Genomic DNA, 27,216 nt, shown 5'->3' with positions numbered 1-27,216 from the left:
TTTGACAATGTAACAACTTAGTTGCTCTTTGGTTCAAGATTTGACCATCTTACCACCATTATATCCTGCAGTAAAAAACAACTTTCACCAAACATATTGCAGTGCTTAGAGAGCCTGGATGCATGGTTTTGAAATAATTAGCTAACATTTATTGCAGTTTTTCAAGATATGTGTACAGTGATATTGTGATGTATTGAGCAGGCCTAACCAGAGTGAAGGAGGCTGAATGTATAGATGAGTAATAATTATTTACAATTGCTGAGATACCTTTACTTGGGTACCCTTTTGAAAAACAAAGTAGTTTAACTGCACCATATATTATTTTGGAAGTAATGCTACTCTTAAGTACAGTTTCTGGGTACTCTGCCGACTTCTGGTCACTTTACTGAGTAAAAAACAAACAGGTTTTACCCAAACATGCATCAGACACAGACACCAACTTTTACTGCAAAGTAAAGAGACTTCTGGCTACACAAGCTGCCTTATTCTAATGTTAGGGGACAAGTTCAATACTGTACGTTATACATGGAAACTAGAGGTAGTTTGTACTTTTCAAGCACACATACTGTAGGTTACCTGCTGTATGTGTTGCTTTTAAAACGTTACGTTTTGGAAAAAGTGAGCCAAATTTAGTTATACGATTCTTAGAACTGGCTTGTTTTTATATTTCATTAAACGATTTTGCATATTAGTTTTTTTATTTGGGTCTGATGACATTTTCAAACAAAAACAAATAATAAATCAGACATTACTATGAAACGGTACTTAAGAAGTCTTTTTTACAAATACCTTTTCCCTGCCTTTTCCTTAAACTTTCATTTTCAAGTAATACTACTCTTACTTGCATATAGTTTTTAGCTACTCTGCCCACTTCTGGCTGAACGCAAAGGCAGGCCACACTTTCAGATTTTTATGTGTAAATATTCTGGAAAAAACGTGTCCTTTTCATGGCACTCCACAGCTTTATCTCTGTTCATCACTTAAAATGAGTTATTTCTGTCATAAAAATGCAAAACATTTATTTTAGAGCCATCTAAGCATCTTTTGATGCATGCACAGGTGAGATACCCAAAACTTCAGCAAACCAAACAGGAAGACAGAGACAAAACCCAGTTACATACACTTCTTTCATTTTATTGACATTTTCTCTTACAAAAACAGGTAAAACTAGAATGCATAGACTGAGCACTAGCAGACTCATCTTTGACATGGAAAAAAAACGACAACGAAAGGGCAAGAGAAAATTATTAAAAACGACAAAACACTGTCTTCACGTTTTCAACATACATACTTCTATATGGTCTCTTCCATACAAAACACAAGCGAATGAGAACTGTTTTGTAACTCATGAAGAAATACAGACAGAGGCATACTCACTGGCACACATAGGCAAGTGGGTATGGAGGGAAGAATAAATCCTTCAGATGAACAACAAACACCGACACAAGTGAAGAAAAGTCTAGATGTAAACACCTAGGGGGTCAGTTCATCGCACTTCAACCCTTCATTGGCATCTACACGATAAGTGGACAACAGATACCCGAAAGAACAACTCGGAACTAAGGACAAAAAAAAGAATTTCAATGTATTAAAACTTGTGATTTTCCTTCATATTTGTTTGAAATCGTCCTTTATTCTGGTTAGGAACTGGTACCATCTGTCCTATTCATACACATTCACTACCAGCAGCACCAGGGGTTCTTTTAACTGGATTCATGAGCTGTGGGTGGTTCTGCATCAAGCATCAACACATCTCCTACACTGTGGGAACAGAGGGTCTTCCACTACTCTCTGCTGTTTGTGTCAGGAAAGTGAACCAAACAAAAAGGGTGGCGTTCACATCAAGGATCGCTTCTGAAGCAGGTGAGGAGAACCACAGGGTAGAACATATGGATGCTCTCAGAACCACTGTCATAATGTCAGGTTCTTGGTGGTGTAAAAAGTAGAGAAGCTGAGAAATCGTCTTTTTTCACATATATTGACATTTACTCTGCACCATTACAATAAAAACTGCAACAATCCTGTTGCACACCTGTGCTCAACCTTAATACAATGTTGACACCATTTGATTCAGTTCCAGCATTCGGTCTTCCTCAGTTCACATCTGCCATCCATTCTAAATCTGATGAACCTAAAATGACGCTCAACTCTTCCACCAGATTCTTTCTGACACCTTTGTAGTGTTATTGACTGATGGAGCCAAACTCCAAATGAAATGCTGCATGTCAGGGAAAAAACACCGTATCCACAGTGTAACACGGTGGTGGCAGCATCATGGTGAGGGGTTACTTGTCTTTAGATGGAACAAAGGTTTGTGTCAAGGTGGATAGTTCTGAAAAGCTGCAAATAAAAGTTCAGACCCAAAGTCTTTAGGTGTCTGCTAAAAGAAGCTGAAGACAAAGTGGGTCTAAGAACACACCCAAACCATCACAGGGGTTTGGAAATGGCCCAGACAGAATCCAGAACTGAATAAGACTGGCCTGAAGACAAGAGATGTCCTCATGATCTGATAGATTCTACAAGGCAGAATGGGCAAATATCCAGGTCAAGATGTGGGATGCTGATGGACTCCAACAAAAGAAAACTGAAAGCAGGAGCTAAATCAAAGAAGGCTACAACAACATATTAGTTTTAAGTGTGTGCAGATTACATTGTACAATGTAAATGTCACCATATTCTAGGAAAAAGTATTAAAGGTATTACTCAGGGTCTCAGTTTTATCACCACAAAACCATGACACATGGAGAATGGCTGCGTCCACTCTGTTGCTGAACATGCCTCGTTCATGCATCAACGTAGAACATGGGAATCCTGGGGCAACTCCTACAAATGAAGTCAGAGCAGAAATCTGGGTTTGCCAACAGCACTGTTGGCAAGGATGACACATCTGATCACTGCATATAAGGTTGTGAAATGCTCAAATTTTCATTTTCTACATTCACAAATGAACAATAAAACATACCAAGGGATCCTTAAGTTTCCGTTTAATGAATGTGCGTTTATGACGAGCATATTATTGTCCACTTCCTCCACTCTGCTAGCTAAACACTACAGGTTTTCTGGTGTAAACTTGAGAGGATTGTCCTAGCCTGTGAAACAAGCATGTCTCCACCACGAGTTCGAGAGAAAAACCAAAACATCAAGATGAGCGTTCTGATGAAAGATCTGGAAAAGTGCTATTTGAACAATACCTTTTCTGGAGATAAAGGTAACTACTAATAGGCAAATCAGCTCTCCTTTCAAGAAAATGCATCAAACGTTCCCCACAAGGGGGCTCAAAACCAGAACACAATCACATTTTAGAGGTAATATATATTTATAGAAGTGTGTGTGTATTTTAAATATATATATATATATTTATATATGTATATATATATATATATATATATATATATATATATAAATCACAATTTCTGTTAAAATTTGTTAATTATATTAACTTTTTAATTCACGACATGGGTGAATATTTTATGCTTTCTTGGCTCTTTATCTTTATGTACATTCAGTTAGTTTGAGAACTGGATTCTGTTCTGCTGTAGTTTGATGACTTTTCACTTACATTTAACACAAACACGGGTTCACAGGTCAGCCAGGCCTACCCAGACCTCACTTTAAATCGTGAGCGTACTCTGTAAACGCGTCCGTTCCTCCCATGGAAACGTGCGGCTGAAAACTTGTGAGGATTTTCACACAAGGCACGTCATCTTTTACCTTCGTTCCCTCTCAGCCAACCGTTTTCCCTGTTGTCCCTCCTCACGTCACCTTGATTCTGAGGGATGCACGGAATGCTATGTGCAACTTTAATCATTGCGACAGACTGGAACAGGTTTTAGCTGATTTGTCCTCTATTTGATGCAGTTTAGAAGCTGCAGATTAATTTGCTGGCTTGCCTGGTAAGAAGGTGGAAAAACAAAAAAACTAATTGCAGTAAATTCATTTTATTGCAGCAACATAATCTATCAATCCAAACTGTAATTTAATTATATTTATTCTGCGAACATCACATGAAGAAATAATTGTTTAAACAAAACCACAGGAGGCACAGTTGTTGGTAACCCAAACAATCCCTTTAAAATAAACCTAATTGGAGCATTGTTTCATTTATACTGAACTCTTCAACAATTCAATATGTCAGGAAACAAAGGCTCATTTCTTTCAGCCACTGGTAACTAGAGCTGCATGATACATGATGACTGCACAGGACTCCTGCATGCTAGAATTGGTAGGACTTTATATTTTTTTTGGACGAAGAGGATTCTCACTGTGCATGCCAGGGAAACATTTAACCAGTTTCACTGCCCTAGAAAACATCCGATGTATATTTTTGTGGCTGAAAGCTGAAGGAAAGTGGAAGGAATTTTTGTCATAGTCACATTTAACGGATATCGTACAGCTCTACAGGCAGATAGGCTGGACGAGGCTCGCAGTTACACACAATGAACAGGATGGGGGAAAATATCTCCAAAGATGGCATCTTAAGGTCAACCAGTCTCCATAACAACCATTAGATGCTGTCTACATGCAACCCATTTGTGTGGGAGTGATGCCAAGAAAAGGCCTTTAGTGTCATACCATCACAAACGTAAACATGAGGAGTTCGCAGAACTCTTTTGGGACTTTACCTGGAGCTGTGTGCTTTGGTCAGATGAGACCAACATAGAGCCCCCCTTCAGTTGGGCGTGTTGTCAAAGAATTGATGAATTGGTGGGAAAGCTATGCATGTCCAATGTTAAGCACGGAAGAGGATCTGTGATGATGTGGACATGTTTCTGCTCCTAAACACCTGGGGGCCTCGTTAGAGTGCGTGGAACAGAAAAACGTTGGGGTGAGTGGAAGAGAACACAGCATAAGAAAGGGCCGTGGAAAATCCTGAAAGAGGTCAAAGATCCCCGTGTTTGTATCCATGTTTCAACCTATGTTATACCCAATGTTATAGGAGACTAAGTGCTGTCCTGTTGGCAAAAGAAAGCGTTGCAGAAATTGTTACCAGCAGGAGAACCAACAATTGTGCCAACAGTGATTTTATTCATGAATGCAGACGAATAAATGCTAATTTTTCAGTGTGAAATTACGCTGCTGCAATAAAAGATATTCTTCATTTCTTTTTGCACATCTTTACCAACAACTTGCTTGGTGTCTGTATGTAAATCTGGTTCTTAGATCTGGTTCAAACAAGAGGTCAGAACAGAACTCAAAACAAGGTAATCACTGACTTTCAGAGTGAATCTGAGCATCCTTGTGCCATTAACTTTGGTTGCAAAACAAAACTCCAAGGCCTTGTTTTTGAGACAAAGACCTTGAGGTGCAGTCTCTACCCATTTCCATCAAGCAGCTTGTTAGCAGTGCCAACTATTGTGCAGTTGCTCCTGTTTTCTTCTCTCCGTCTGTGATCAGGGGAAGGGTGACATTAACACTCTGATGGAAGGGAAGATTTTAACCGTTCAGGAGGTAGACCACAAGCTCATAGGTGCACATCATGATGGCGGTGTTAGGAATCTGGCGTACCAGGTGGGTGGTGAGGCCGCGGTACAGGGCGCGGTAGCCCTCCTCTCTGGGTACTGTAGTTAGAGTCTGGAAGAAGGAACGATACTTGGTGCCCTCTTCTCGTAGTCTGGTGCGGATTACCTCTGCAGACAAAACAATTAACATAAATAAAAATAAAAAAAAAGATTATCATTTAGTTTTAACTAGTTAAACTCGATCTCTAACTCTTACCATGAGGATAAGCAATAGATGTGGCACAGGTCTTGGACGTGGCAGCAGCAAGCATCATCCCAACAAAGTCCGAAGCATCTTTTGATGCGTCCTCTTCCTCGTCCATATTCTGTGGTGCCTTGGCCTCCAAGAGACGGCGCTTAATGTTTTCATAGATAACAAAGTGGATCACAGTCTCTGAAATACCGGCGTAAGATGCAGACATCCCCCTGTAGAAGCCTCGAAAGCCGTCTGTGTTGTAAACCCGGCGAACGCATTCGAACGCACTCATCCTCCGCTCCCCTCGATTCCTGCAAAGAAAAAAAGGAGAAGGATATGGAGAAATGTGGGCAGCACAAAGCATCTTCTGGCATTTGATTTTCATAAGGCAACACAGACACAACGTCAAAATAAGTGCAAGCTAATATTAAGACATCAGCTCAAGAAGTTGCTTCCCACAGATGAAAAGAGATTTGATGGAAAAAGTACAGACCAGAAGAACAAGCCAACCTGCCATTGGTTAACGGTCAGGTATTTTTTACCCTTTATAATAACATTCACAGTAAATGAGAGACTGTTTTGGCTGCTGCAGCTCCCCATTTGTCTGTCTGATGTGGCTGCTCGGCCCGTGCTCCGACATCCCCAGACAACTGTTTGTGATGGAGTGCAGCACAGAAAGCAACTGACACACACAAGGCTTCTTCACAAAGTACTGTCCTCACATTACCAACAGGAAACTGAAATATCAAGAAGCCATATTAAAACAGGAAGCAAAAACGCTAGCATTAGCTTAGCACTTTAGCAAACTGCTCCACATGAAAATATCAGCTGTAAAAGCCAGACCTGATTGATCTGAATATGAAACAAATGATAAAGGTATGCATGCTTCAGGTGACATGTTGTCAGAACATGATGGCTGCTTTGTTACCACATGTTGGAGCAGGACAACAACTCTCACTGTTTTCACTCACATATAACCAGATCTTGGGGAGCAAGACCAGAAACATCAGAGAGGGCGCTACGGGACCTTTTCATGAATAGAAAGGGTACTGAGAAAAACGTGTGTTAATAAAAAAAACAACAATAATATTCCAATGTCAAGGTTCCCTACAGTTTTGCAAGTACGTACATGGAATTGATGTTATTTATGTATCAGACTCAGAGAAAAATCCCCAGCTGCAGAAAACATCCAGATTGTGCTTAAAACACCAGCTCTGCATGAATAACATGCTGATGCTGCATGAGGGACCATTAAAAGCAGCTGCCTCAACCTTTGACATGATGACCCTCAGATTAGTTCACAATGTCACAAACCCCACTAGTGATTATTATAATAAGTAAATAAATGCATGGTTTAAGGGTTTGCATACAGAAATGGTCATTTTGGACAAAACTTGGATAATAATAGAAGACAAATCTTTTGCAACAGACAAAATATAAGCTTAAACTATTTTACGTCCCAGACAAAAACAGCATGTGAAGAACTCCCACAACTCCCAATCAAAGCAGCTGGTGTTGACGTTCCCACCAGAGTCATCCTGCAGTTTCTAAATGTGCCATCTCAGTGTAATATTTACCTGGCATCCAACTGTAGGCGCGTCTTTATGAGCCATATTGGATTCGTTGCTGTGATGGCTGTAAAACCTAAGGGGAGGGAAAAAAACAGGAAAATTACACACCAGAAACTCCTAAAAATATAATAATCTATGTTTTAAAAGGTACCGTTAGTGATAATTAACCATACTGTAACATCACAGCGATATATAAATGTTCTTTTAGCTGTGTCCATGTCAGCAAGGCAATTAAATGATGAAAAAGTGTTTTATAACAATTGAAAACTAAAATCCATAATGGCAGCTTATAGAGGAAAAGATAGCCTTTTATGGACTATCAGATGTGTGTGACAGCATGTCAGAGAGGCTGCATTTAGCTGTAACAGCTTTAACAAATGAAACCAACAAAGAACATAGTAAGGGAGGAGAGGACAGAAATACTGAAAGAGAAAGAGAAGAACGAGGTACAAAAAGAGGCACAGATCTGTGGTGAGTACTCACGCAGACCCAAGTAACTCCTCACAGATGCAGCTAGAGACCCCTGGTGGTGCGGGGGTCTCATGCCCTTGCGAGAGGAGAGCTACGGTAGAGTAAAAGCCTAAAACAGACACAGGCTTGTGTGTAGCAACATGACCGGCATGCAACCATTTGACTCCCCCATACCCCACATTAACACAGGATTTCATCCACCACAATCCAACAAAAAATAAATAAAAACAACAAAGATCACCCTCAAACAGACCACACAAGAAAGCAACACGGACAGTTGAACATTGCATGTGATCATTTAAATAAAATCTTTATGTAATAATACAGTGGTATCTAAAAAAACAGAGATCCATGAAAAATAACAGACTTTCTGGAGGGGATTTCTCGCAATTCTCGACCTTCTAATGCTATGCATTTAGCAGCAATAGGTACATTTTTCAGCATTTATTCAGAAACATCTTGGCTCTTATAAAACTGTGAGGCGGACATTTTTATCACTACCATTAGAGATATTTTGCTGGGTATCTGAAGTGTCGTGCTGATATGTTCTGCGCAGATGTTAAGCAGAAACAACGTGAAACTCAATCCAATTCATCTGTGAGAACTTTCCATGACAGAAGACAGCGCTGTGCTCTGCTGCACAGCCAGACTGCTGACACCTCACCCAGTTCGGCTCTCAAAGCGCAAACACCAAAGAATGTGTGGAGTGAAACTGGAGGGAGACCCGCTGACGCATACCGACCTCCACTGAGCTTTTAAAAGGCCAAAGTTATGGTCCGCTGAAAGCATCGCTAGAGTACGCTTCAGTTTCACCCAGAACCACACACACAAAGCTGGAGCTGTTCGTTTTGGACTGGTGAACCGTTTCCAGTAGGGTTGGAGTCCCTCAGAGCAGAAACCTACAAAGCACCGCTGCATTACCACATCTGCTGTTCATTTTATCTGTTGACATTGTATTTTTACATTTTGTCAAGGTACACCCAACAACTTCAATGCATTTTTGAAACGTTTTATGTAAAAGAGCAACACAAAGTAGTGTGGAAGGATAATGATACATGTTTTGATCACAATCCTTACTGTTGGAGCTCTGGCTGTATGACCCGGGTTGTTGTCCTGCTAGAAGGTGAACCTCTGCCCCAGTTTTTTGCATCGTCAGATAGGCTTTAGTCCAGGATAGCCTGGTTTGTACTTATATCCATCTTCCCTTAATTTGCTTTAAAAAAAAAAAAACCTCTCCCTGACATGACGCTGCCACCACCATGCTTCACTGTTGGGATGGTGTGGTCAGAGTCTTGCAGACTGTTTTCCCCTGAATATCTGCTTTGCATTTAGGCTAAAAAAGTACAAATAAGGTCTCATCTGACCAGAGCACCTTCTTCCAGACGCCTGCTGTGTCCTCACACAGATTGGGCCAAACTGTGAACTGTGTTATTCTTCCAACAACTGCTTTTTTTTCTTTTCCCTTTTCCAGAATGGCCAAGTTTGAGGATTTTATTTAGGGGTTTCTAAGTAAAGAGAGCCCAATACTATTTAGAACCATTCATAATTTTCCTTCCACTTCACAATTATGAATAACTTTGTGTTGGTGTATCACATAAAAATCAAACTAAATAAATGAAGGTTTGTGGCTGGAAAATGACAAAGTGTGAAAAAGGATTCTGATTTTCGTCTATAAGGCACTGTTGGGTTGTTTTACTTTGCTTTATTGCAGGTCCTACAAAACCAAAGCAGCAAACTAGTCCTCTAGAGCTTTATTCTCTCTGCATTTGCTCAAAAAGAAAAAAAACTGCTCACTTGGTTGCTGAATTTGACACGGTACTGCTTTGTCAGTCTGCTCTCATGCTTACCTGCCATTCCAGCCGACAGCATGTGCACCTGCGTGGAGTCCGGTTCCAACACACCATTCAGCTTCTCTTTGGCGGTGGAGTAAGCAGCAAAGTAGATTGCTCTGTTTGAGGGAGAGGGACAGTTCGGGTCGGTGAGCGTTACACCTGAACGAGGCCAAACTAGTTAGGTAGGACACTTTTTTTTTTAGTTCTCTGCAAAATTAATTAGTTTCAATCTCTGCCTCCACCTACAAGGCAGCTTCTTATTTACACACAGCCAGGATCTGTTTAATGAGCTTTAACTATTCATTAGATGAAATACCAAGAGCAGAACTAATTTTCCCAGCAAATCAGCCTCTTCAGACAAACACACCACTCAGGTTACATTCAGTAATTATAGTTACTTGATTTGCATCATTAAAAACACTCTTCCTGATTATGTTCATACTTCTAACTAAATACAAGTGTGTTTTCTGGTTCCGCACCCAGCCTGACTGAGTCGTACAACTGTTTGTGTGCGTTGTCGGATTAATGACGACATCATAAAACTCTTAGCGACAGCATTTCTGAAGTTCAGCTCTTCTGCTGGGACAGCAGAATTCATTCGTGTAAAATTTAACTAAACACTCTACGTGCTCTCAGCTGTGGCACCTGCTGGCCTCAGCATCAGCAGCCGCTCGGTGCCATTAGTCCTCACTTTCCTCCTCTCATTACTGTGGAGAAACACACTCCGTTTCTGCGAGTTTCCTAATTACACTCAGACTGTTGTTGCCATGTCTCCAAAGCAAAGGCTGCTAAGAAAGCCATGGGCATGAATGGCACCTTAATGACCTTGCAGTCCTAATGCTTCTCTGTTTCCAAGTAACCTCAAGGAACCTCGTAAGTGGCACATAATGACAGCGTTGCTCACTGTCACACGTCCTGAACCTGTCCTCGTTAACGGGCCGTTTAACCGCCTGCTGGCAGGTAAACAGAGCTGCTGCCAAGATAAAAACAGAGATTTTTACAAAGCTTTCCAACATGAAGATTCTGTTAAAACCTGTTTTTTAGTCGTGTTAAGAACAATTCCCACCTGCATGAACTATATTCTTCTTTTGTGTTTTAATGTGCAGTTATTGCCAATATTACTGCCCCCTACAATTGTAGCATGGGTATTTTAGCATGTTCGCTTCCCCAAACGTAGGAAACAAAAGCAACCATTTTAAAGTAAATATCTGGAGGAGCAGATCTGTCAGGCCAAATGCATCGTAGTGGTTGCATTTCTGTGATTCTCAAGGATCATTCAGACCATCCTCTAATTAAACGGCTTGAAAATACTAGGGTTTTTTTAGTGAGCGCCCCACATTTTAAATGTGTAAAGCATAAAAACAACATTTTCTGTTTATATAGAATATTTAAAGCAGAAGTTGGTTGTTTGAGCTAGTCAGGTGGTGATAATCTTTAACAAACCAATACAACCAATACATTTTCCAGATCCTAACCGTTCAACTCCTACATACTGGGCGAAGTACAGAGGTCGAACTTCCAGCTGCAAAATGATGGAACTAAAAAGCGGGCAGAATATGTAATCTAATCTAAATGTTGGTTTTTAGAACCATATTTTGACCCTACTCACAGACAAGAACGTTATAGAATTAAAAGAGGCAAAGTTTCACTTCAGAATCATTTTCGATTAACCAGGATGGTTTTTCAGGGCAATTATTTACAACCCCTCATTTTTTTATGCAGGAAGCAGGGTAAGAAAACTGATTACGAGATGAGAACTTTACCCCAGACAACAGCCCTGGTAAGGAGGTAGTACATTTTGTACTACCCTGAACCATCGGGGAGAAGTTTCATGTTAGGAGGCTGCGACGCATTTCTGTTTCTGAATGTTTGAATTTTCTCAGGTTACGTTCTGCATCAGCTGTTTTCTGCGAATGTTAACACTGATTACTTTTAAACGATGGACTGCTGATTTTAGCTGTCGGTGGGAGAACGGTTAAGGTAATATTTGAGTGTTTTAAAACATTGATGTTGGAAGGTTTTACAGTGTTTGTGTGAAGAAACAATAAAACACAGCCCATGGGAGTGTGTATCATTAGCATATTTCAAGTTAGCGAAACATTAAGCATGCCGCTGTGTGTATGTGTGCAGTTCTCTTTTGGGACATCACTGGCTTCATAGCTTCATTTATTAAGCATCTGTTAATGTTACAGTAACGGCTGTGACACAATCTGAGATTCAGACTGTATTGGTCAGATTTCTCTGTTCTCTGTCAGATAATGGAAATGCCTCTTGCAGCGGAGGCCGGGGGGAGGGGTCATGGAGGTCTTCTCAGCAGGAATGGCTTTAAAAGCTGTGCTTGCAACAAGTACAACAAGTATTTCTGCTGTATAACTGAAGTAAGCCAATCAAATGGTTCACAGCGGACTTTTAACTTTCTTGTTTAATGAAACACTTTCACAGCGGGTATCTTAAGATGGGCAGTGGGCGTAATTATCATAAACAGCAAGTTCTGTTGCTGATCTGCGTTTTAATAATGTTGAAGCTTTTTTATTTTTTTCTGACCGAAACTTGGCAGATGAAAAACCAAACTATGAAGTTTTAAATATAGTACTTATAATGTTTTCGTTGGTTTTTGGTCTCCATAACACGCCTCCAGCGCCTCAGCATAGTTGGTGCAGAGATGTCACCAGTATTTTTGGCACCACAGCCAAAGTTCGCAGCAATAGAAACAAAAACCAAGTGGTATTAAGTGAGTACTAGCACCACTCTAATGCTGGAACCAGTGTGGTAACAGGAAAAGATTGAATGTCTTGCTTTTATGGGAAATATTCACTGCTTATATTCACAGGCATAAATTTAGATAAATATTGTGCTCACCTGGAAGGTGCCACGCCCACTAGATTTGGCCCCAAACCTCTGAAGAGAGATCGAGGCCCCTCTTTTTCCAAAATTAATCTGGATACAAAACACACAAACACATAGATTTAACTCTACAATAACACAAGTGTTTAAGAACGCACACATTTCTCAACAATTACTGCACAATTCAAATTAAAGACAGTTTATGGCCTAAAATATTTCACTCTGACTCACAACGTTAACCATTTTGTAGTTTTGGTGTCAGCAATAGTAGTGTATAGAAGACCAAAAGGGACAAAATTAAATAAATCAATGTACCAATAAATGTACCATTTATTCATTTAATACATTGTGAAATATACACTTTAAAATGATAAAATTAAATAATTAAATGTCAATTTAAAAAAAAGGAAATTGAATCAAAAATATATACAATTATTTCGGTCTAAATTTATGTCATGTCTGCCTTGCAGCAGTGTCATCATGAAATCGCTGAAACTGTCAACTTATCCCATCAAACTCAGTGGGCGGGGCCAGGCGCGTCGTTAGACCTGGGCTTACGGGGCTGAAGCCCCGGATGTTTTCTGAATAGCCCCGGACTTAGAAGAAATTTAGAAATATTAAAAAGATGCAGCCCCATAATGATATTGGACTTCACATTTTTATTTAGAAAAACTTTTTAGTTGTGTTCCATATAATCACCTCCCACTCCACCTAACCTAAAAATGAGTAGACAAAAAATACTTATTTACGCACTTGCGGCATCGCGAATGCGCAACTACACGCACAGCCAGAGACGGACTCCATTCTGGAGAAGTCCAGAACAGCAGTTCACTCCAGGGCCGTCGATCTGCCTCGTTCATTTCCCAAAACGTTACAATGAGCGCCTGGCTCATTTCAGAGCAAACAGGGAGCCAACCACAGAGAGCCTGGGGTGTGTGTGTACAGGTACAGGTGGAAGCGAGATAACCCAGGCTGAAGATACCAGTAAAACCTGAATGCTGACTCAGAATGAGCTAATTATAAGTTAAAGCTAATCACTGATTTACCCAGCAAGACATGAGGTGGAGGTTCACTCTAATGAGCATCTTCAGGGTCATGGTGAGGAATGGAGAGCAGAGGAACTTTCACCTGAGCCAAAGATAAATGATCTGTCTGTGATCTGTCAACCTTCTTTCTGAGCTTCTAGCGGGATTAGCATCATAATATGAAAATATCTAGTCCTTTACTTCAGTCAAAATAAAAACATTTAATCCTAACGTAGCTGAACACATTAAAGTCCTTCAGATCAACACACTGCATCTAATTCCTGCAGCCGGTCTTATATTCTAGTTCTACATGTAGACAGAAAAAGGTTTTGCTCAATAAACCAGGAAAATATCTCCTGGTTCCAGTAAGACGTAGTAGAAAGTTCAAAAGTAAGCCTCCTTCTTCTCTTTCATATCTTCTGTGCTGATTCTAAACATAAAGTTCTGGGTTTAAAGATGCAGGATAATTAAGAAATAAATCATAGCAATTAATCACAGGTGGACCATTAATTAGTTAACTATTTTATTTTTCTGAATTACACATGTAATATTATATAAACTAAACTAATTAAACAAGGATACAGTTTTACTGAAGGTGAGACATACATATATGTATACAGTTATTAATAACTGTAATATTAGTACTGATAAAGGTACTAAGAACTGCACTAATGTCTGACATGATTGGTGCAGAACAAAAGACTGTGTTGTAAAATGTTTCATTTATAATTTTTGGCAGGCCAAGAAGTGGAATGAAGGGCTGAATAGATGGCGATAAAAGAGAACAGGTTCATAAAAAACAGAACAAATTTAATAAAATGTTTCGAAAGTTCTTGGCATAATTAAAATAAATAAATGTGTTTTGAGGTTTTACCATTTGACTACGATTTAAGAAAATCATCTTTATACCTAAGAAATTAAGCCAATGGAGCCTCAGGAGTGGAACACTTTGAGTGTAACGTTTAAAAAGGTCATTTATGTAGATGACAAAAGTAGCACATTTATCTGGCCCACAGTAAACATCTCTGACTTTAAGAAAAACAAAAATTCAGATTAAATTCTTTTCTAAATACCTCAAAATGTGTCATTATCTGCTTCAGCAAAATGGTTTTTCATCAGGCCTAAACTCTGTTTCTCATTATCCTTCGTTCAGCTTCTAACAAAAATAAAAAGTAAAATGATTGTAAACCTTTTTTGTTTGATTCACAATAATTTACATTCAGTCTAAACCCAGAACTTGTACAATATGTCCTATGTTATTTTAACTTTCAATTACTTATAAACTGTCTTATGGAAATTTAAATATTTTGAGTTAGGGCTAAAGCCCCCAATGTTTTGAGACCCTAAAAACCCCACTGGGCGGGGCTAACGCTGATCCTGTGAAATCCATTGTTTTAGTCTGATTTTTAAACTTGGCAGCTTCCTCCACGCAGAACTAGAATGAGCTCTCCAATGCAGGGGTTCCCAAACTTTTCCACACCATGGTCTCCCAAACAGCATTAGCTTCTAGGCAGAGAGCCGCTTTTGCAAACCCACAGAAACATCAACTTTTTTGAATGTATTTTATTAAGTATTCAATAATCATTACATTTCTTTAATGTAAGAATATTATTCAAATATGTTAACACAATTATAACCCCACTGAATAACATTCAACAAACGTTTGAGAATAAGAACAGTGTTTTTGTTTTATCATCATCCCCAACCTTTCTGAGGCCCCCCTAGTGCCCCCCTGGTGGCCCCCCAGGGGCTCTGATGAACTAGTTAGATGTTTTAGACCAAGCTGGGGATATGGAAGCCGTAGTTGCTCAGCAAGAGTTTGTGGTTAAAAATAATAATAATAACTTCTTGAATTTATTTGAGTTATTTCCACACTTTCCAGCAAAGACATTGACCTGAGTCATAGCAAACTTGGAAGAAGCTGTCTTGACCTGCTGTGTGAAGCAGCCACTCAGACTTCAGAGTCGCCCTAGTCCCGCCCACTGGGTTTGATGAGTCAAGTTGACAGTTTCAATGACTTCATGATGACACTGCTGTATGGGAGGCATGAAATAAATAAACAAATATGGAGTAAAATAATTCAATGTACAGGTCCTTCTCAAAATATTAGCATATTGTGATAAAGTTCATTATTTTCCATAATGTCATGATGAAAATTTAACATTCATATATTTTAGATTCATTGCACACTAACTGAAATATTTCAGGTCTTTTATTGTCTTAATACAGATGATTTTGGCATACAGCTCATGAAAACCCAAAATTCCTATCTCACAAAATTAGCATATCATTAAAAGGGTCTCTAAACGAGCTATGAACCTAATCATCTGAATCAACGAGTTAACTCTAAACACCTGCAAAAGATTCCTGAGGCCTTTAAAACTCCCAGCCTGGTTCATCACTCAAAACCCCAATCATGGGTAAGACTGCCGACCTGACTGCTGTCCAGAAGGCCACTATTGACACCCTCAAGCAAGAGGGTAAGACACAGAAAGACATTCCTGAACGAATAGGCTGTTCCCAGAGTGCTGTATCAAGGCACCTCAGTGGGAAGTCTGTGGGAAGGAAAAAGTGTGGCAGAAAACGCTGCACAACGAGAAGAGGTGACCGGACCCTGAGGAAGATTGTGGAGAAGGGCCGATTCCAGACCTTGGGGGACCTGCGGAAGCAGTGGACTGAGTCTGGAGTAGAAACATCCAGAGCCACCGTGCACAGGCGTGTGCAGGAAATGGGCTACAGGTGCAGCATTCCCCAGGTCAAGCCACTTTTGAACCAGAAACAGTGGCAGAAGCGCCTGACCTGGGCTACAGAGAAGCAGCACTGGACTGTTGCTCAGTGGTCCAAAGTACTTCTTTCGGATGAAAGCAAATTCTGCATGTCATTCGGAAATCAAGGTGCCAGAGTCTGGAGGAAGACTGGGGAGAAGGAAATGCCAAAATGCCAGAAGTCCAGTGTCAAGTACCCACAGTCAGTGATGGTCTGTGGTGCCGTGTCAGCTGCTGGTGTTGGTCCACTGTGTTTTATCAAGGGCAGGGTCAATACAGCTAGCTATCAGGAGATTTTGGAGCACTTCATGCTTCCATCTGCTGAAAAGCTTTATGGAGATGAAGATTTCATTTTTCAGCACAACCTGGCACCTGCTCACAGTGCCAAAACCACTGGTAAATGGTTTACTGACCATGGTATCACTGTGCTCAATTGGCCTGCCAACTCTCCTGACCTGAACCCCATAGAGAATCTGTGGGATATTGTGAAGAGAACGTTGAGAGACTCAAGACCCAACACTCTGGATGAGCTAAAGGCCGCTATCGAAGCATCCTGGGCCTCCATAAGACCTCAGCAGTGCCACAGGCTGATTGCCTCCATGCCATGCCGCATTGAAGCAGTCATTTCTGCCAAAGGATTCCCGACCCAGTATTGAGTGCAAAACTGTACATGATTATTTGAAGGTTGACGTTTTTTGTATTAAAAACACTTTTCTTTTATTGGTCGGATGAAATATGCTAATTTTGTGAGATAGGAATTTTGGGTTTTCATGAGCTGTATGCCACAATCATCCGTATTAAGACAATAAAAGACCTGAAATATTTCAGTTAGTGTGCAATGAATCTAAAATATATGAATGTTAAATTTTCATCATGACATTATGGAAAATAATGAACTTTATCACAATATGCTAATATTTTGAGAAGGACCTGTATTTTTAAAGGAATTTATTTAAAAAAAATTATGCTTAATTAGTTGATTTCATCATTTAAGAGGTATTTTTAATAATTTAACGATGTATTAAATAACTAAATGATAAATTTAATTATTTAACGGAACATTTAATGATTCATTAATTTACTTCATGATATATTTATTTAATTATGTCTCTTTTGGCCCTCCATACTCTGGCCAACCATGAAACCAAACCAAACTCAATTTGAGTGGCAGAGAAACTTTGACCTACACGCAAAGCCCAAAATGTACCAATTACAAAAATAGTGTGACATTTCTGAATTGCCAGTAAAGGTCACTGGGACATAAAATACTCAACAAAGAGGAATGTTAAATCATACAGTGTTGAGCTACATTCTTTTTTACACACGTGTCCTTGCTTCAAAGCAAACTTTATGCCTCACCCTTGACCTGTTTCCTTTCACACATGGTGGATCCCATTGCCTTTTACGTCGAACTGTCATAATAGTCATGCTGAGTCATGCTCTGTGAGAAAATCTTGGAATGCTTATAAATAACCTTTGCTTTATGATCATTTTTGTTGTTTTTGGCTAAGGGTTTGATTTAATTTGCACAAACATTGAGGTAATCGAGTTTGGTTTCAGGAAGCGATTAGCATTGCAAAGGGGACAACAGGCCACAGTCAACAAAAACAAAAGCCACGATGCGGTGCAAAGGCTGAGGAAAGTGCGACTCTGCTGCCAGATATCTCTGAGAGAGCTGGAGCCAAACGCTTCACAGAACAAAAGCTGAACTTGTCTCTCTTAAAGCTCAATTACTGACTAAAAAGGCCTTTGGACAGAGTAGGAAAATTTTTACAAACAAGGTGTAGCATTCATAGCTCTCGAACCTTTTCACATTTTATGTTATGACAACAAACAGTGATGTATTTTATTGGGATTTTATGTGATAGACCAACACAAAGCTGTACATAACTATACATAAAAAGAAATATGATACAGCACAAATATTTCACAACTCTGACGCCCCAAAATAACGTCCAGCCAATTGTCCTGGCATGTACGAGAGTAAGGACACTTGCACATCACCCTGAATATTTCATCTTCATAGTGAAGCGTGGCGGTGGCTGTATCATGCTGTGGTGATATAGAAAAGATGAACCTGGAAGCTAAATACAGGGCATTTCTAAAGGAAAATCTTTTAGATGCTGCAGAAGACTTGAGACTGAAGCAAGATTAACCTTTTATTAGGGTAATAACTCTAATCATACAATCAGAGCTATATATATATTAGATAAAAAGACAATCAATGTGTTAAAATGGCGCAGTCAAAGTCCAGCATGAAATCCAATTGAGAATGTGTGCTAAGACTTGAAAATCTACTTGTACAGAGGCTCTCTAACCAATCGGACTGAGCTGGAGCTGTTTAGCAAAGATAAACAGGAAAGATTTCAGTCTGCATACAACCCCTGGCAAAAATAATGAAATCACCAGTCTCTGAGGATGTTCCTACAGTTTTTGAATTTTGTAGAAAAAAAAAAACAGATCACAGACATAACAAAAAACTAAAGGCATTTCAAATGGCAACTTTCTGGCTTTAAGAAATACTAAAAGAAATCACGAAAAATTATTGTGGTAGCCAGTAATAGTTACATTTTTAGAACAAGCACAGGGAATAAATTATGGAATCACTCAATTTTGAGGAAAAAAATATGGAATCACCCAGCAAATTGTCATTACAAACAATAACAGCTGCATCAGATTAAATCTGCTCGTTAGTGTCCAGGTAAAAAGCAGTGATCACACCTTGGAGAGCTGCTGCAACAAGAGGACTGACATGAATCACGGCTCCAACACCAGAGATGTCACTTGAAAAAAAGGAGAGGATTATCAAACTCCTTAAAGAGGGTAAATCATCACGCAGTGTTGCAAAAGATGTTGGTTGTTCACAGTCAGCTGTGTCTAAAACCTGGACCAAGTACAAACAACATGGGAAGGTGGTTAAAGGCAAGCATACTGGTAGACCAAGGAAGACATCAAAGCGTCAAGACAGAAAACTTAAAGCAATATGCCTTGAAAACAAAAAATGTACAACAAAATAAATGAGGAACAAATGGGAGGAAACTGGAGTCAACATCTGTAACCGAACTGTAAGAAACCACATGAAGGAAATGGGATTTACATACAGAAAAGCTAAAACGAAGCCATCACTAACACCTAAACAGAAGAAAACAAGGTTACAATGGGCTAAGGAAAGCCAATCGTGGACTGGATGAATCACAAATCTGCATTGGGCAAGTTGATGATGCTGGAACTTTTGTTTGGTGCCATTCCAAAGAGATTTATGCAGACGACTGTCTGAAGAAAACATGCAAATTTCCACAGTCATTGATGATATGGGGCTGCATGTCAGGTAAAAGCACTGGGGAGATGGCTGTCATTACATCTTCAGTAAATGCACAGGTTTACATTGACATTTTGGACACTTTTCTTATCCCATCCATCAAAAGGATGTTTGGGGATGATGACATAATTTATCAAGATGATAATGCATCTTGCCATAGAGCAAAAACTGTGAAAACATTCCTTGAAGAAAGACACATAAGGTCAATGTCATGGGCTGCAAACAGTCCGGATCTCAATCCCATTGAAAATCTGTGGTGGAAGTTACAGAAAATGGTCCATGACGAGGATCCAACATGCAAAGCTGATCTGGCAACAGCAATCAGAGAAAGCTGGAGTCATATTGGTGAAGAGTACTGTTTGTCACTCATTAAGTCATTGCCTCAGAGACTGCAAGCAGTTATAAAGGCCAGAGGTGGTGCAACAAAGTACTAGTGATCTGTTCGTGTTATTTTGTTTGTTTTTCATGATTCCATATTTTCTTTCCTCAAAATTGAGTGATTCCATAATTTATTCCCTGTGCTTGTTCTAAAAATGTAACTATTACTGGCTACCACAATTATTTTTCGTGATTTCTTTTAGTATTTCTTAAAGCCAGAAAGTTGCCATTTGAAAGGCCTTTAGTTTTTTGTCATGTCTGTGATCTGTTTTTTTTTTCTACAAAATTCAACAACTGAAGGAACATCCTCAGAGACTGGTGATTCCGTTATTTTTGCCAGGGGTTGTATGTGCAAAGCTGACAGACACATACCCCAAAAGACATGCAGCTATAGTTTTAATCAACAGGTGGTTCAACCAAATACTGGCCTTTCAGATTTTTATTTGTAAAAAGATACTGAAAGTACATTTTATTTTCATTCCTCTTCACAACTGTACTCTAGATTGAGCTGATCCATCACATAAAATCCCAATAAAAGCATTAAAGGGGACCTATTATGTAAAATTCACTTTTCGATTGTTTTTATACTTCCATTTTGGGCTCTGATGCTTCTACAAACATTCAGCCATTTTTTGGCTATAAATGAAAGAGAAAACGCTCAATTCAAAAGCTGTGCGATTGTGACGTCACAATTACACGGGCATTTAGCAACATTACCTGAGTCCAGCTCCTGCATAGCAACTAAAGCGGAACTCCACCCACTTGATTTTCAGTAGAGGATCACGTCTCGCCGGCTGGTTTTATCTTACACGGGCTTTACAATGGCAGATGATCTGTTATTGGCTGCAAAGACCCACATGTGTTCGTGCACAATCTCCCACTCTCAGATAAGAGAGATTCAAGGCTTCATTTTATTTTTGAGGGCAACGTTCCAGTCACAATGCCGAAGACAGTACTAGTTTGCGCAAATCACTTCACCACGGACTGCTGTGAGAACTCACACCAGTACACATCAGGATTTGCAGAAAGACCTAAACTGAAGACAAATTCAGTCCCTATTGTTTGTGGCAAATCTGCAGATGTTGTGTCTTATCCATTTTGGTTTTGTTTTCACGTGTACGAAGTGTTGGTTGGGGGCTAATTTGCATAAAGGTGACAGAGCCCTAAAACAGCTCATTCTGAAAGGAGCTCAAAAAAGGAGAAAGTGAGGAGGTGAAATCTCAATATCAGAGAATGATTCCGTGTGAAAAATGTAATTAACATGTTTTGTATAGCCCATAGACCTATCCCAAATGTTTAAAAGGAAGTATAATAGGTCACCTTTAATGCTTGTGGTTGTAACGTCAGAAGCTGTTCAAAGGGGTAAAATGCTTTTGCAATTAGGGGTGAAACAACTAATCGGAATAATCGTCAACAATACAGTAATCAAATAATCGTCAACTGGAGTATAAAGGCTCTAAAATATGGCATTTGCTGGAAGAACAACCCACTAAGAGCAGTAATTAAGTCAAAACTGTGCAAAAATATATAAACTCCTATTAAATCTCCTAATAAGCACATTTTGCAATCAAATTATTAATCGGTCAATCCAAAAAATAGTCAACTGAATAGTGATCAGCAAAATAATTGTTAGTTGCAGCCGTAAAAATACTTGAGTACCCACTTTAGACAGTGCAGGGGGCCTGGTGGAGACACACGGGCCACGCTGGTCCCATTGACAGTACTTAGCTGAACCTCAGATACATAGAGGGTGATGGAGGATGACTGTAGACGAGTCTTCACCACTTCCAGCGGACACGTCAGTATGGCTCCTACAGTGCCTCCACATCTGGTACAAAAACAGACAAGACAAGATAATGATGACATTAAATGCACGTCTTCAAAATCCTTAAATTCCCCTTTTACCGCTTTTTAAATAAAGTGTTATATGTAAGGGTGAGGTAAAACATTAAGGGTTATAAACTCTTTGAACACAGTGAATTTACTTCTAAAATAAAAAAATAAATCATGATAGGAGGGGAAATTATAAATTAGCCACACGTCTTTTAAAAAACTAAAAAAATTTAAATAACTGCACCAAAAATAGGCATCCTATAACATCCTATATGCATGAACACTTCTTCACCTTTAATGCTTATACTTCTTTCTCAAAGTGAATGCCCTACTAGTACCAAACAAAATCTGAAGTCTGGTAAAGAATGAGAGCACAAAAACAATGTGTACATGTGCTCCATGATTGAGCTGATCCAAGCAGGGCTGCACTGGCCAGGGCGGAGCTGGGTAGGATCAGAGTAAGAAATATCAGGTGGAGTTTTCTCTCATTAGGGTTAATTTTCAATCCGTAACAAGCCAGACACAGAGGGTCCGATTAGAGCCATCTCTGGTAGGCAACAAACCTACAGCTACTGGATAAAGCTCAAGCTAAACGACTGTTCACTAGTCGAAGCATGTGGGGATGAGCTCAGGTTTGAGTTATTTGACATATACACAACATAATGATGAATGCAAGTCTCACCACTCAAATAATCCTCATTTGATTGTAAAAACTGCATATCATGGGGAAACCCAATTGGTCTCAGCTCACAACCACAACAGTTCTGAAGATTGTTTTTCACATTTAGGTATACTCTACAGTTTGAATAAATCATAATATGTTCTAAGCCCACAAAATAGTAGAAAATAAACTGCACGTAAAGCTGGGCTAAGTGCTCAAAACGTCTAATCTCATCTTTTTTTGTCCTAGTCAGTCATGGCAGATGTGTTCACTCATACCAAGTTCTGCTGAAGCTACTTCTTCCCCAGTAGCATTATAAACTACACATGGTTGGATTGTATTATAAGAAGGATCAAATGCATGCAACTAAATCTGAACTAGCCTACGAGATTGGACTGTTTTAATTGATTAAATTATAGACGTTTTTATCATTGTATACGATTTAAATCTAATTGTTTTGTAAAATACCTGGAGATGATATTTGTTGTGAAATTGCGATATGTAAAAAAAAGCTAACCTAAACTGAATTCAAAATATTGTCGGATTATACATTTTCACAAAGGTGCAAACTGGAGTTTAAATAATTCAAAGTAAACATATTCCTGCTAGCGTGCTGAAGGCGAATGACCAAGAATCTAGCAAATACTATCAGATAATGCATCATCTGTATCCAAGCACTCAGACTGGCATGTGGCTCCTACATGCTATTTGTTGTGCATTTTTATGCACAGGACCACTACCATACTTATCATGTCACACAGCACATCAAAGCGAATAAAATGCTTTATCCTCTCACTAACATTGTTATAAAACATAACAACAGGACTGCTGTTACTGCCCGGTAGTGAAAACGGAAGGCGTGACCACAAGCTAGCCATTTCATTCATATAAGACTGTCATTGAAGTGTCAGCTCGTACGGATGTACGATCAGAGCCAAGCCTTGCTAGCTCACATCTGTCATGCTCTTGTTTAAGCTACAAAGTCACAGGTATACCTCTAATAAAATCCCACTTGCATGACTACACCACTGTAAATACTGTAGAGCTTCAACTAGCTGCTAGCACAAAGCTAAGTAGCTTAGCTTCTGGCGTACATAGCTGTAGAACATACTCACCCCCCAGCAAACAGATGAACTAAGGTATCTCTTTGACTCATTGTGTATCATATTCGAGAACCGTCCGCGGAGCGCCACGCAGCGACGAGGGGAGCTGGGGATGTCGACCCAGGGGGCAAACAACCCCGAAACGACAAACAAGCGACACGCTGTCCCGTCTGTGTTATGTTCGAGGTCAGCTGCGTACAAGAAAACGACAGTAGGTAGCAGCTAACGGACCTAGCTCGCGACAGCTAGCAAAGCTAACAGTTTTTCGAAGCTAAAGGTGGATGTCGGAGCACAAGCTTAGCGCCTCCTCCTTCTGAAACAGGACACTATTTCATCAAAGTGTTCGTATCTGTAAAGTAGCCGATTATTTCAAGTCTTGTTGCAATGAGTGCGACTTGCAGAGGGGGAGGTTTCGCTCTGTCTAACCTCCTCACGTTGACGTGTGTTGCCTTACTGTGTGCTCAGCGGGTCAGATCGCAATGTTTATCGTCGAATGGAAAGCCGCAAAACAGTGGACGCGATTGGCTGAGGGATGCCTAAGCCCCGCCCCATCACTACTCGTTCACGTGAAAGCCACCTTTATTTTGAAGGACAGAGATCATCAATTGCCAGGAGGAGGTCAGAACTGAAACTGGGTGAAAAGAACACGGAATCTGACTGTTTTAGAACGATGAGGAACATTTTATCTACACACAAAATAGTGGACCACTTGTGTGTTTTAAAGGTACAGTTCAGAATTTTAAAGTCTAGTTCTGTAAAAAGGTTATAAGCAGTTCATATCTTGCGTGCAGCAGATAACTCTATGGAGGTCTTCAATTAGTGGACATCCACATTAGTTGTTCCTGGATGCTGAAGGTAACAAGAAGGTAGTCCGAGAGGGGCCAAGACCAGGGCGGACAATTCCAGTCTTATAATTGATACTACAGTTTGTACACGAATAATTTAACAGACTTTTAAACTTTTGCATTGCACAATGAGTTACGAATAAAACTATGAATATTTGCGTGGGAAACAGAGGTATGAGGTGGTCTTCTACCAACGATTTTCCTGTGTGAAACATGCACTCAGAACAAACCATGTAATGTATTTTTGGTCAGAGAACCGTTTGATATTAAAGCAATGTAAAAAAGCAAAAAAATATCATAGCGGTTAAGTATTCACTAATTTATTGATCCATACCATAAGGATATCATAAATTCGATTTGTTTTAAGACGACGGGAGTCTGCTTTGGTCTTGGCCCTTATTCATCTAGCTGTTAGCCTCAGCCTCCAGGACCAACTAAACTAGATTTATACTAAGACTGCTAGACGGGTATCTAATGCAGGTATGGTTTTAAGTGCTTATAATCTTTTAACAGAACCCCAGTTCACAAATCCTGAACTACCTCCTTAAACTAATGCAACACATCACGTTAGTCAATCAGTTTAAACACTATACAGATGAAGTTAGTGACTGAGTGTCATGTCCTGAAGGTATGACTAGTATTTTTGTTGGCAGAGTCTCTATCCATAATATTTATAATGTGTAATTTTCTCACCCATCTGATTAGACGTTAGCATGATGTTGAGATTTCAGTTAGAAGATATTGTGTTAGGTCCCTAAAGTATTGGTTTTTAACCAATCTAAGCAGCAATTTCTAAACAAATATGCTTTGAATTTTGTATTCACAATGCTGGGCTTTTTGCATTTCAGCCTTAATAATAAATTGTCATTTCACCCCCAAATGTCCATTCATGTGTATAACATAATAAGAGATTAACTATGAGAAAGACCAGCTTCTGCATCTTCCACAATCTGTTTCTATCATTAATTACAGAGGAGCTTATTTGTATCAACCATGTGACATAACTCAATTGGATAGCATACAAACGTGTTTTTTAACTGTGCCATGCCAGATATGTTCAAAAGGTTTGATACAGTAGGTCTTTTTTATTTGCTGGTGACAACTGTAGAAGGAAAAAGAGAAGATGAAGAACTGAAGTGTCCTGAACACTGAACTTAAGGGTTCCAAAGTTGAACAGGAGAATAAAACTCATACGGCCTTTAATTTTACAATTACAGATGACTTTAACGGCTTAAGATCATGTGCCGCTGTTTCCCGTGTAATCACATTACTTCCAGACAATATGAAAGGCAGAAGCAGTACAGAATCCTGCTGGAGATAGTTTTATAATCTGTTGGTTTTCTTAATTTTTATATGAAAACACTCCATATCTTTGTTCTGAAATCAGTCCAAATTCTACTTTTGCAACATTTGTGGCATTTTTATACAGTTTATACATAGACTTATCAAGCACTTTGATTAAACAGCCCTGATAATATAGTGAGGGAAAAAAATGAGAAAGTAATAAGGTCTGGGCTATTTCCCTTCAAACAGATTTTAAAGTCTTCTTCAAAGCACAGTCTCCTGACCCAATTTTTACCATTGGAGACGGGATCATAGGAGTGTGCTTGCCTGGAACACGTGTTTAATGGATCTGGAGAATTTTATGACCCTGTCCCCTTACTTGAATATGCAATACTGGGAACGGGTTTAAGGACTATCTAGTCCTTGTATAACCTAAGCAAGCGCTGTGTCCACATTCCCGTCTTATGCCTGGTTCACATGGCAGGATTTGTATACTGAATTTTGACCCGATCTTCCCCTTTCGACATGCCCCGATCATTGTGACGGCTCTAAAGATATTCTTATGAGATATTCCTGCTGTGTGTGGTGTGTTAAGAGTGATGTACTCTGCTCGGAAGGACGTCTGGACTGCTCCGACCTCAAATTGGGGATATTCAACATGTTGGATTGTATTGGCCCAATATCCTACCGTGTGGGTTGCTCCCAGAGTCCAAACAAGCACACAGCCTGTTGAATGTGATGTGTAGCCAATCAGAAAGCGAGGTGAAGGAAACTCAGATGGGGATTACTCTTACATTTGATCCCAAGAGGGTTTCGTGTGTGGTGTGTTGTGCTTGCTGTGTAGCTGGACACCACACACTGTATGACCAGACCTGTTGTTTCTACGATTTTTTATCGTCTCAGGTTTTTTAAAGCAACCAACAATTTTAAAATCTTGCTGTGTGAACCAGGCATAAAAGATGAAAATATTCCTCCCCTGCAACATGTCAACATGTTTTTTAGCAAAGCCCCATATTTTACTGATCTCCATATCGGTGTAGACGTAGGTGTGCGTCTAATGTAGAAGTGCTGTAAGACTAGACAAATGGCTGTACAAGTTCAGTGTATTTACAAACCCTATTTGACTCCGTTGAAATGATCCAGCTACAACATTTCACAGCCATTACCCAGTTCTTAGGTTAATGTATCTCCTCACACTGCCTGTGCTGAGCTGCAAGAAACAGTCCTTAAAAATTGTGAAAGTAGTTTATTTTTTCTGTTTTTACTTTTCCTCTCTTTCCGGTGGCAAAATAAATACCCCAAACACGAGCTAGAACGGTCTGTGAGGAAAATGTATGTCTGTTCTGTTTGTTTTGGCTGTTGATGCAGGGGCCCCCATTTTGGTTCCACGGTCTGTGTGTAGCTAAAAAAATACAACGTTAGTCTGAACTTTGACAGCAAACATTCTTCTGTGGCTTTTAGCTGTTCAAACACAATCACAGTTAAAAAAAAGATTCACGGCCAAAATGTTTGTGCACAAAAAAGAACCCAAAAATTATTTAAAGCCACAAAAAATGCATCTAAACTTTTTCCTGAGCTTTCTTTTGAAGGT

At 39.6% G+C, this 27,216-nt stretch overlaps 1 protein-coding gene across 1 annotated transcript; it reads right to left on the bottom strand.

Annotated features, from left to right (window-relative positions):
* Positions 1 to 1,113: 1,113 nt before the first annotated feature.
* LOC124883937 (solute carrier family 25 member 36-A) lies at positions 1,114 to 24,089 on the bottom strand. Its single transcript, XM_047391434.1, has 7 exons — positions 23,509 to 24,089; positions 21,563 to 21,727; positions 12,428 to 12,505; positions 9,584 to 9,684; positions 7,272 to 7,338; positions 5,716 to 6,005; positions 1,114 to 5,627 (listed from the first exon to the last, which is right to left on the bottom strand). Exons 1-7 carry the CDS (start codon positions 23,547 to 23,549, stop codon positions 5,434 to 5,436), a joined length of 936 nt encoding a protein of 311 aa, XP_047247390.1. The 5' UTR covers positions 23,550 to 24,089; the 3' UTR covers positions 1,114 to 5,433.
* Positions 24,090 to 27,216: the final 3,127 nt, after the last annotated feature.

The sequence above is a fragment of the Girardinichthys multiradiatus genome, chromosome 18, assembly GCF_021462225.1.
Source record: "Girardinichthys multiradiatus isolate DD_20200921_A chromosome 18, DD_fGirMul_XY1, whole genome shotgun sequence".
NCBI classification, from domain to species: domain Eukaryota; kingdom Metazoa; phylum Chordata; class Actinopteri; order Cyprinodontiformes; family Goodeidae; genus Girardinichthys; species Girardinichthys multiradiatus.
The sequence above is the reverse complement of the archived record's forward strand: the minus strand, read 5'-3'. Positions and strand labels throughout refer to the sequence as shown.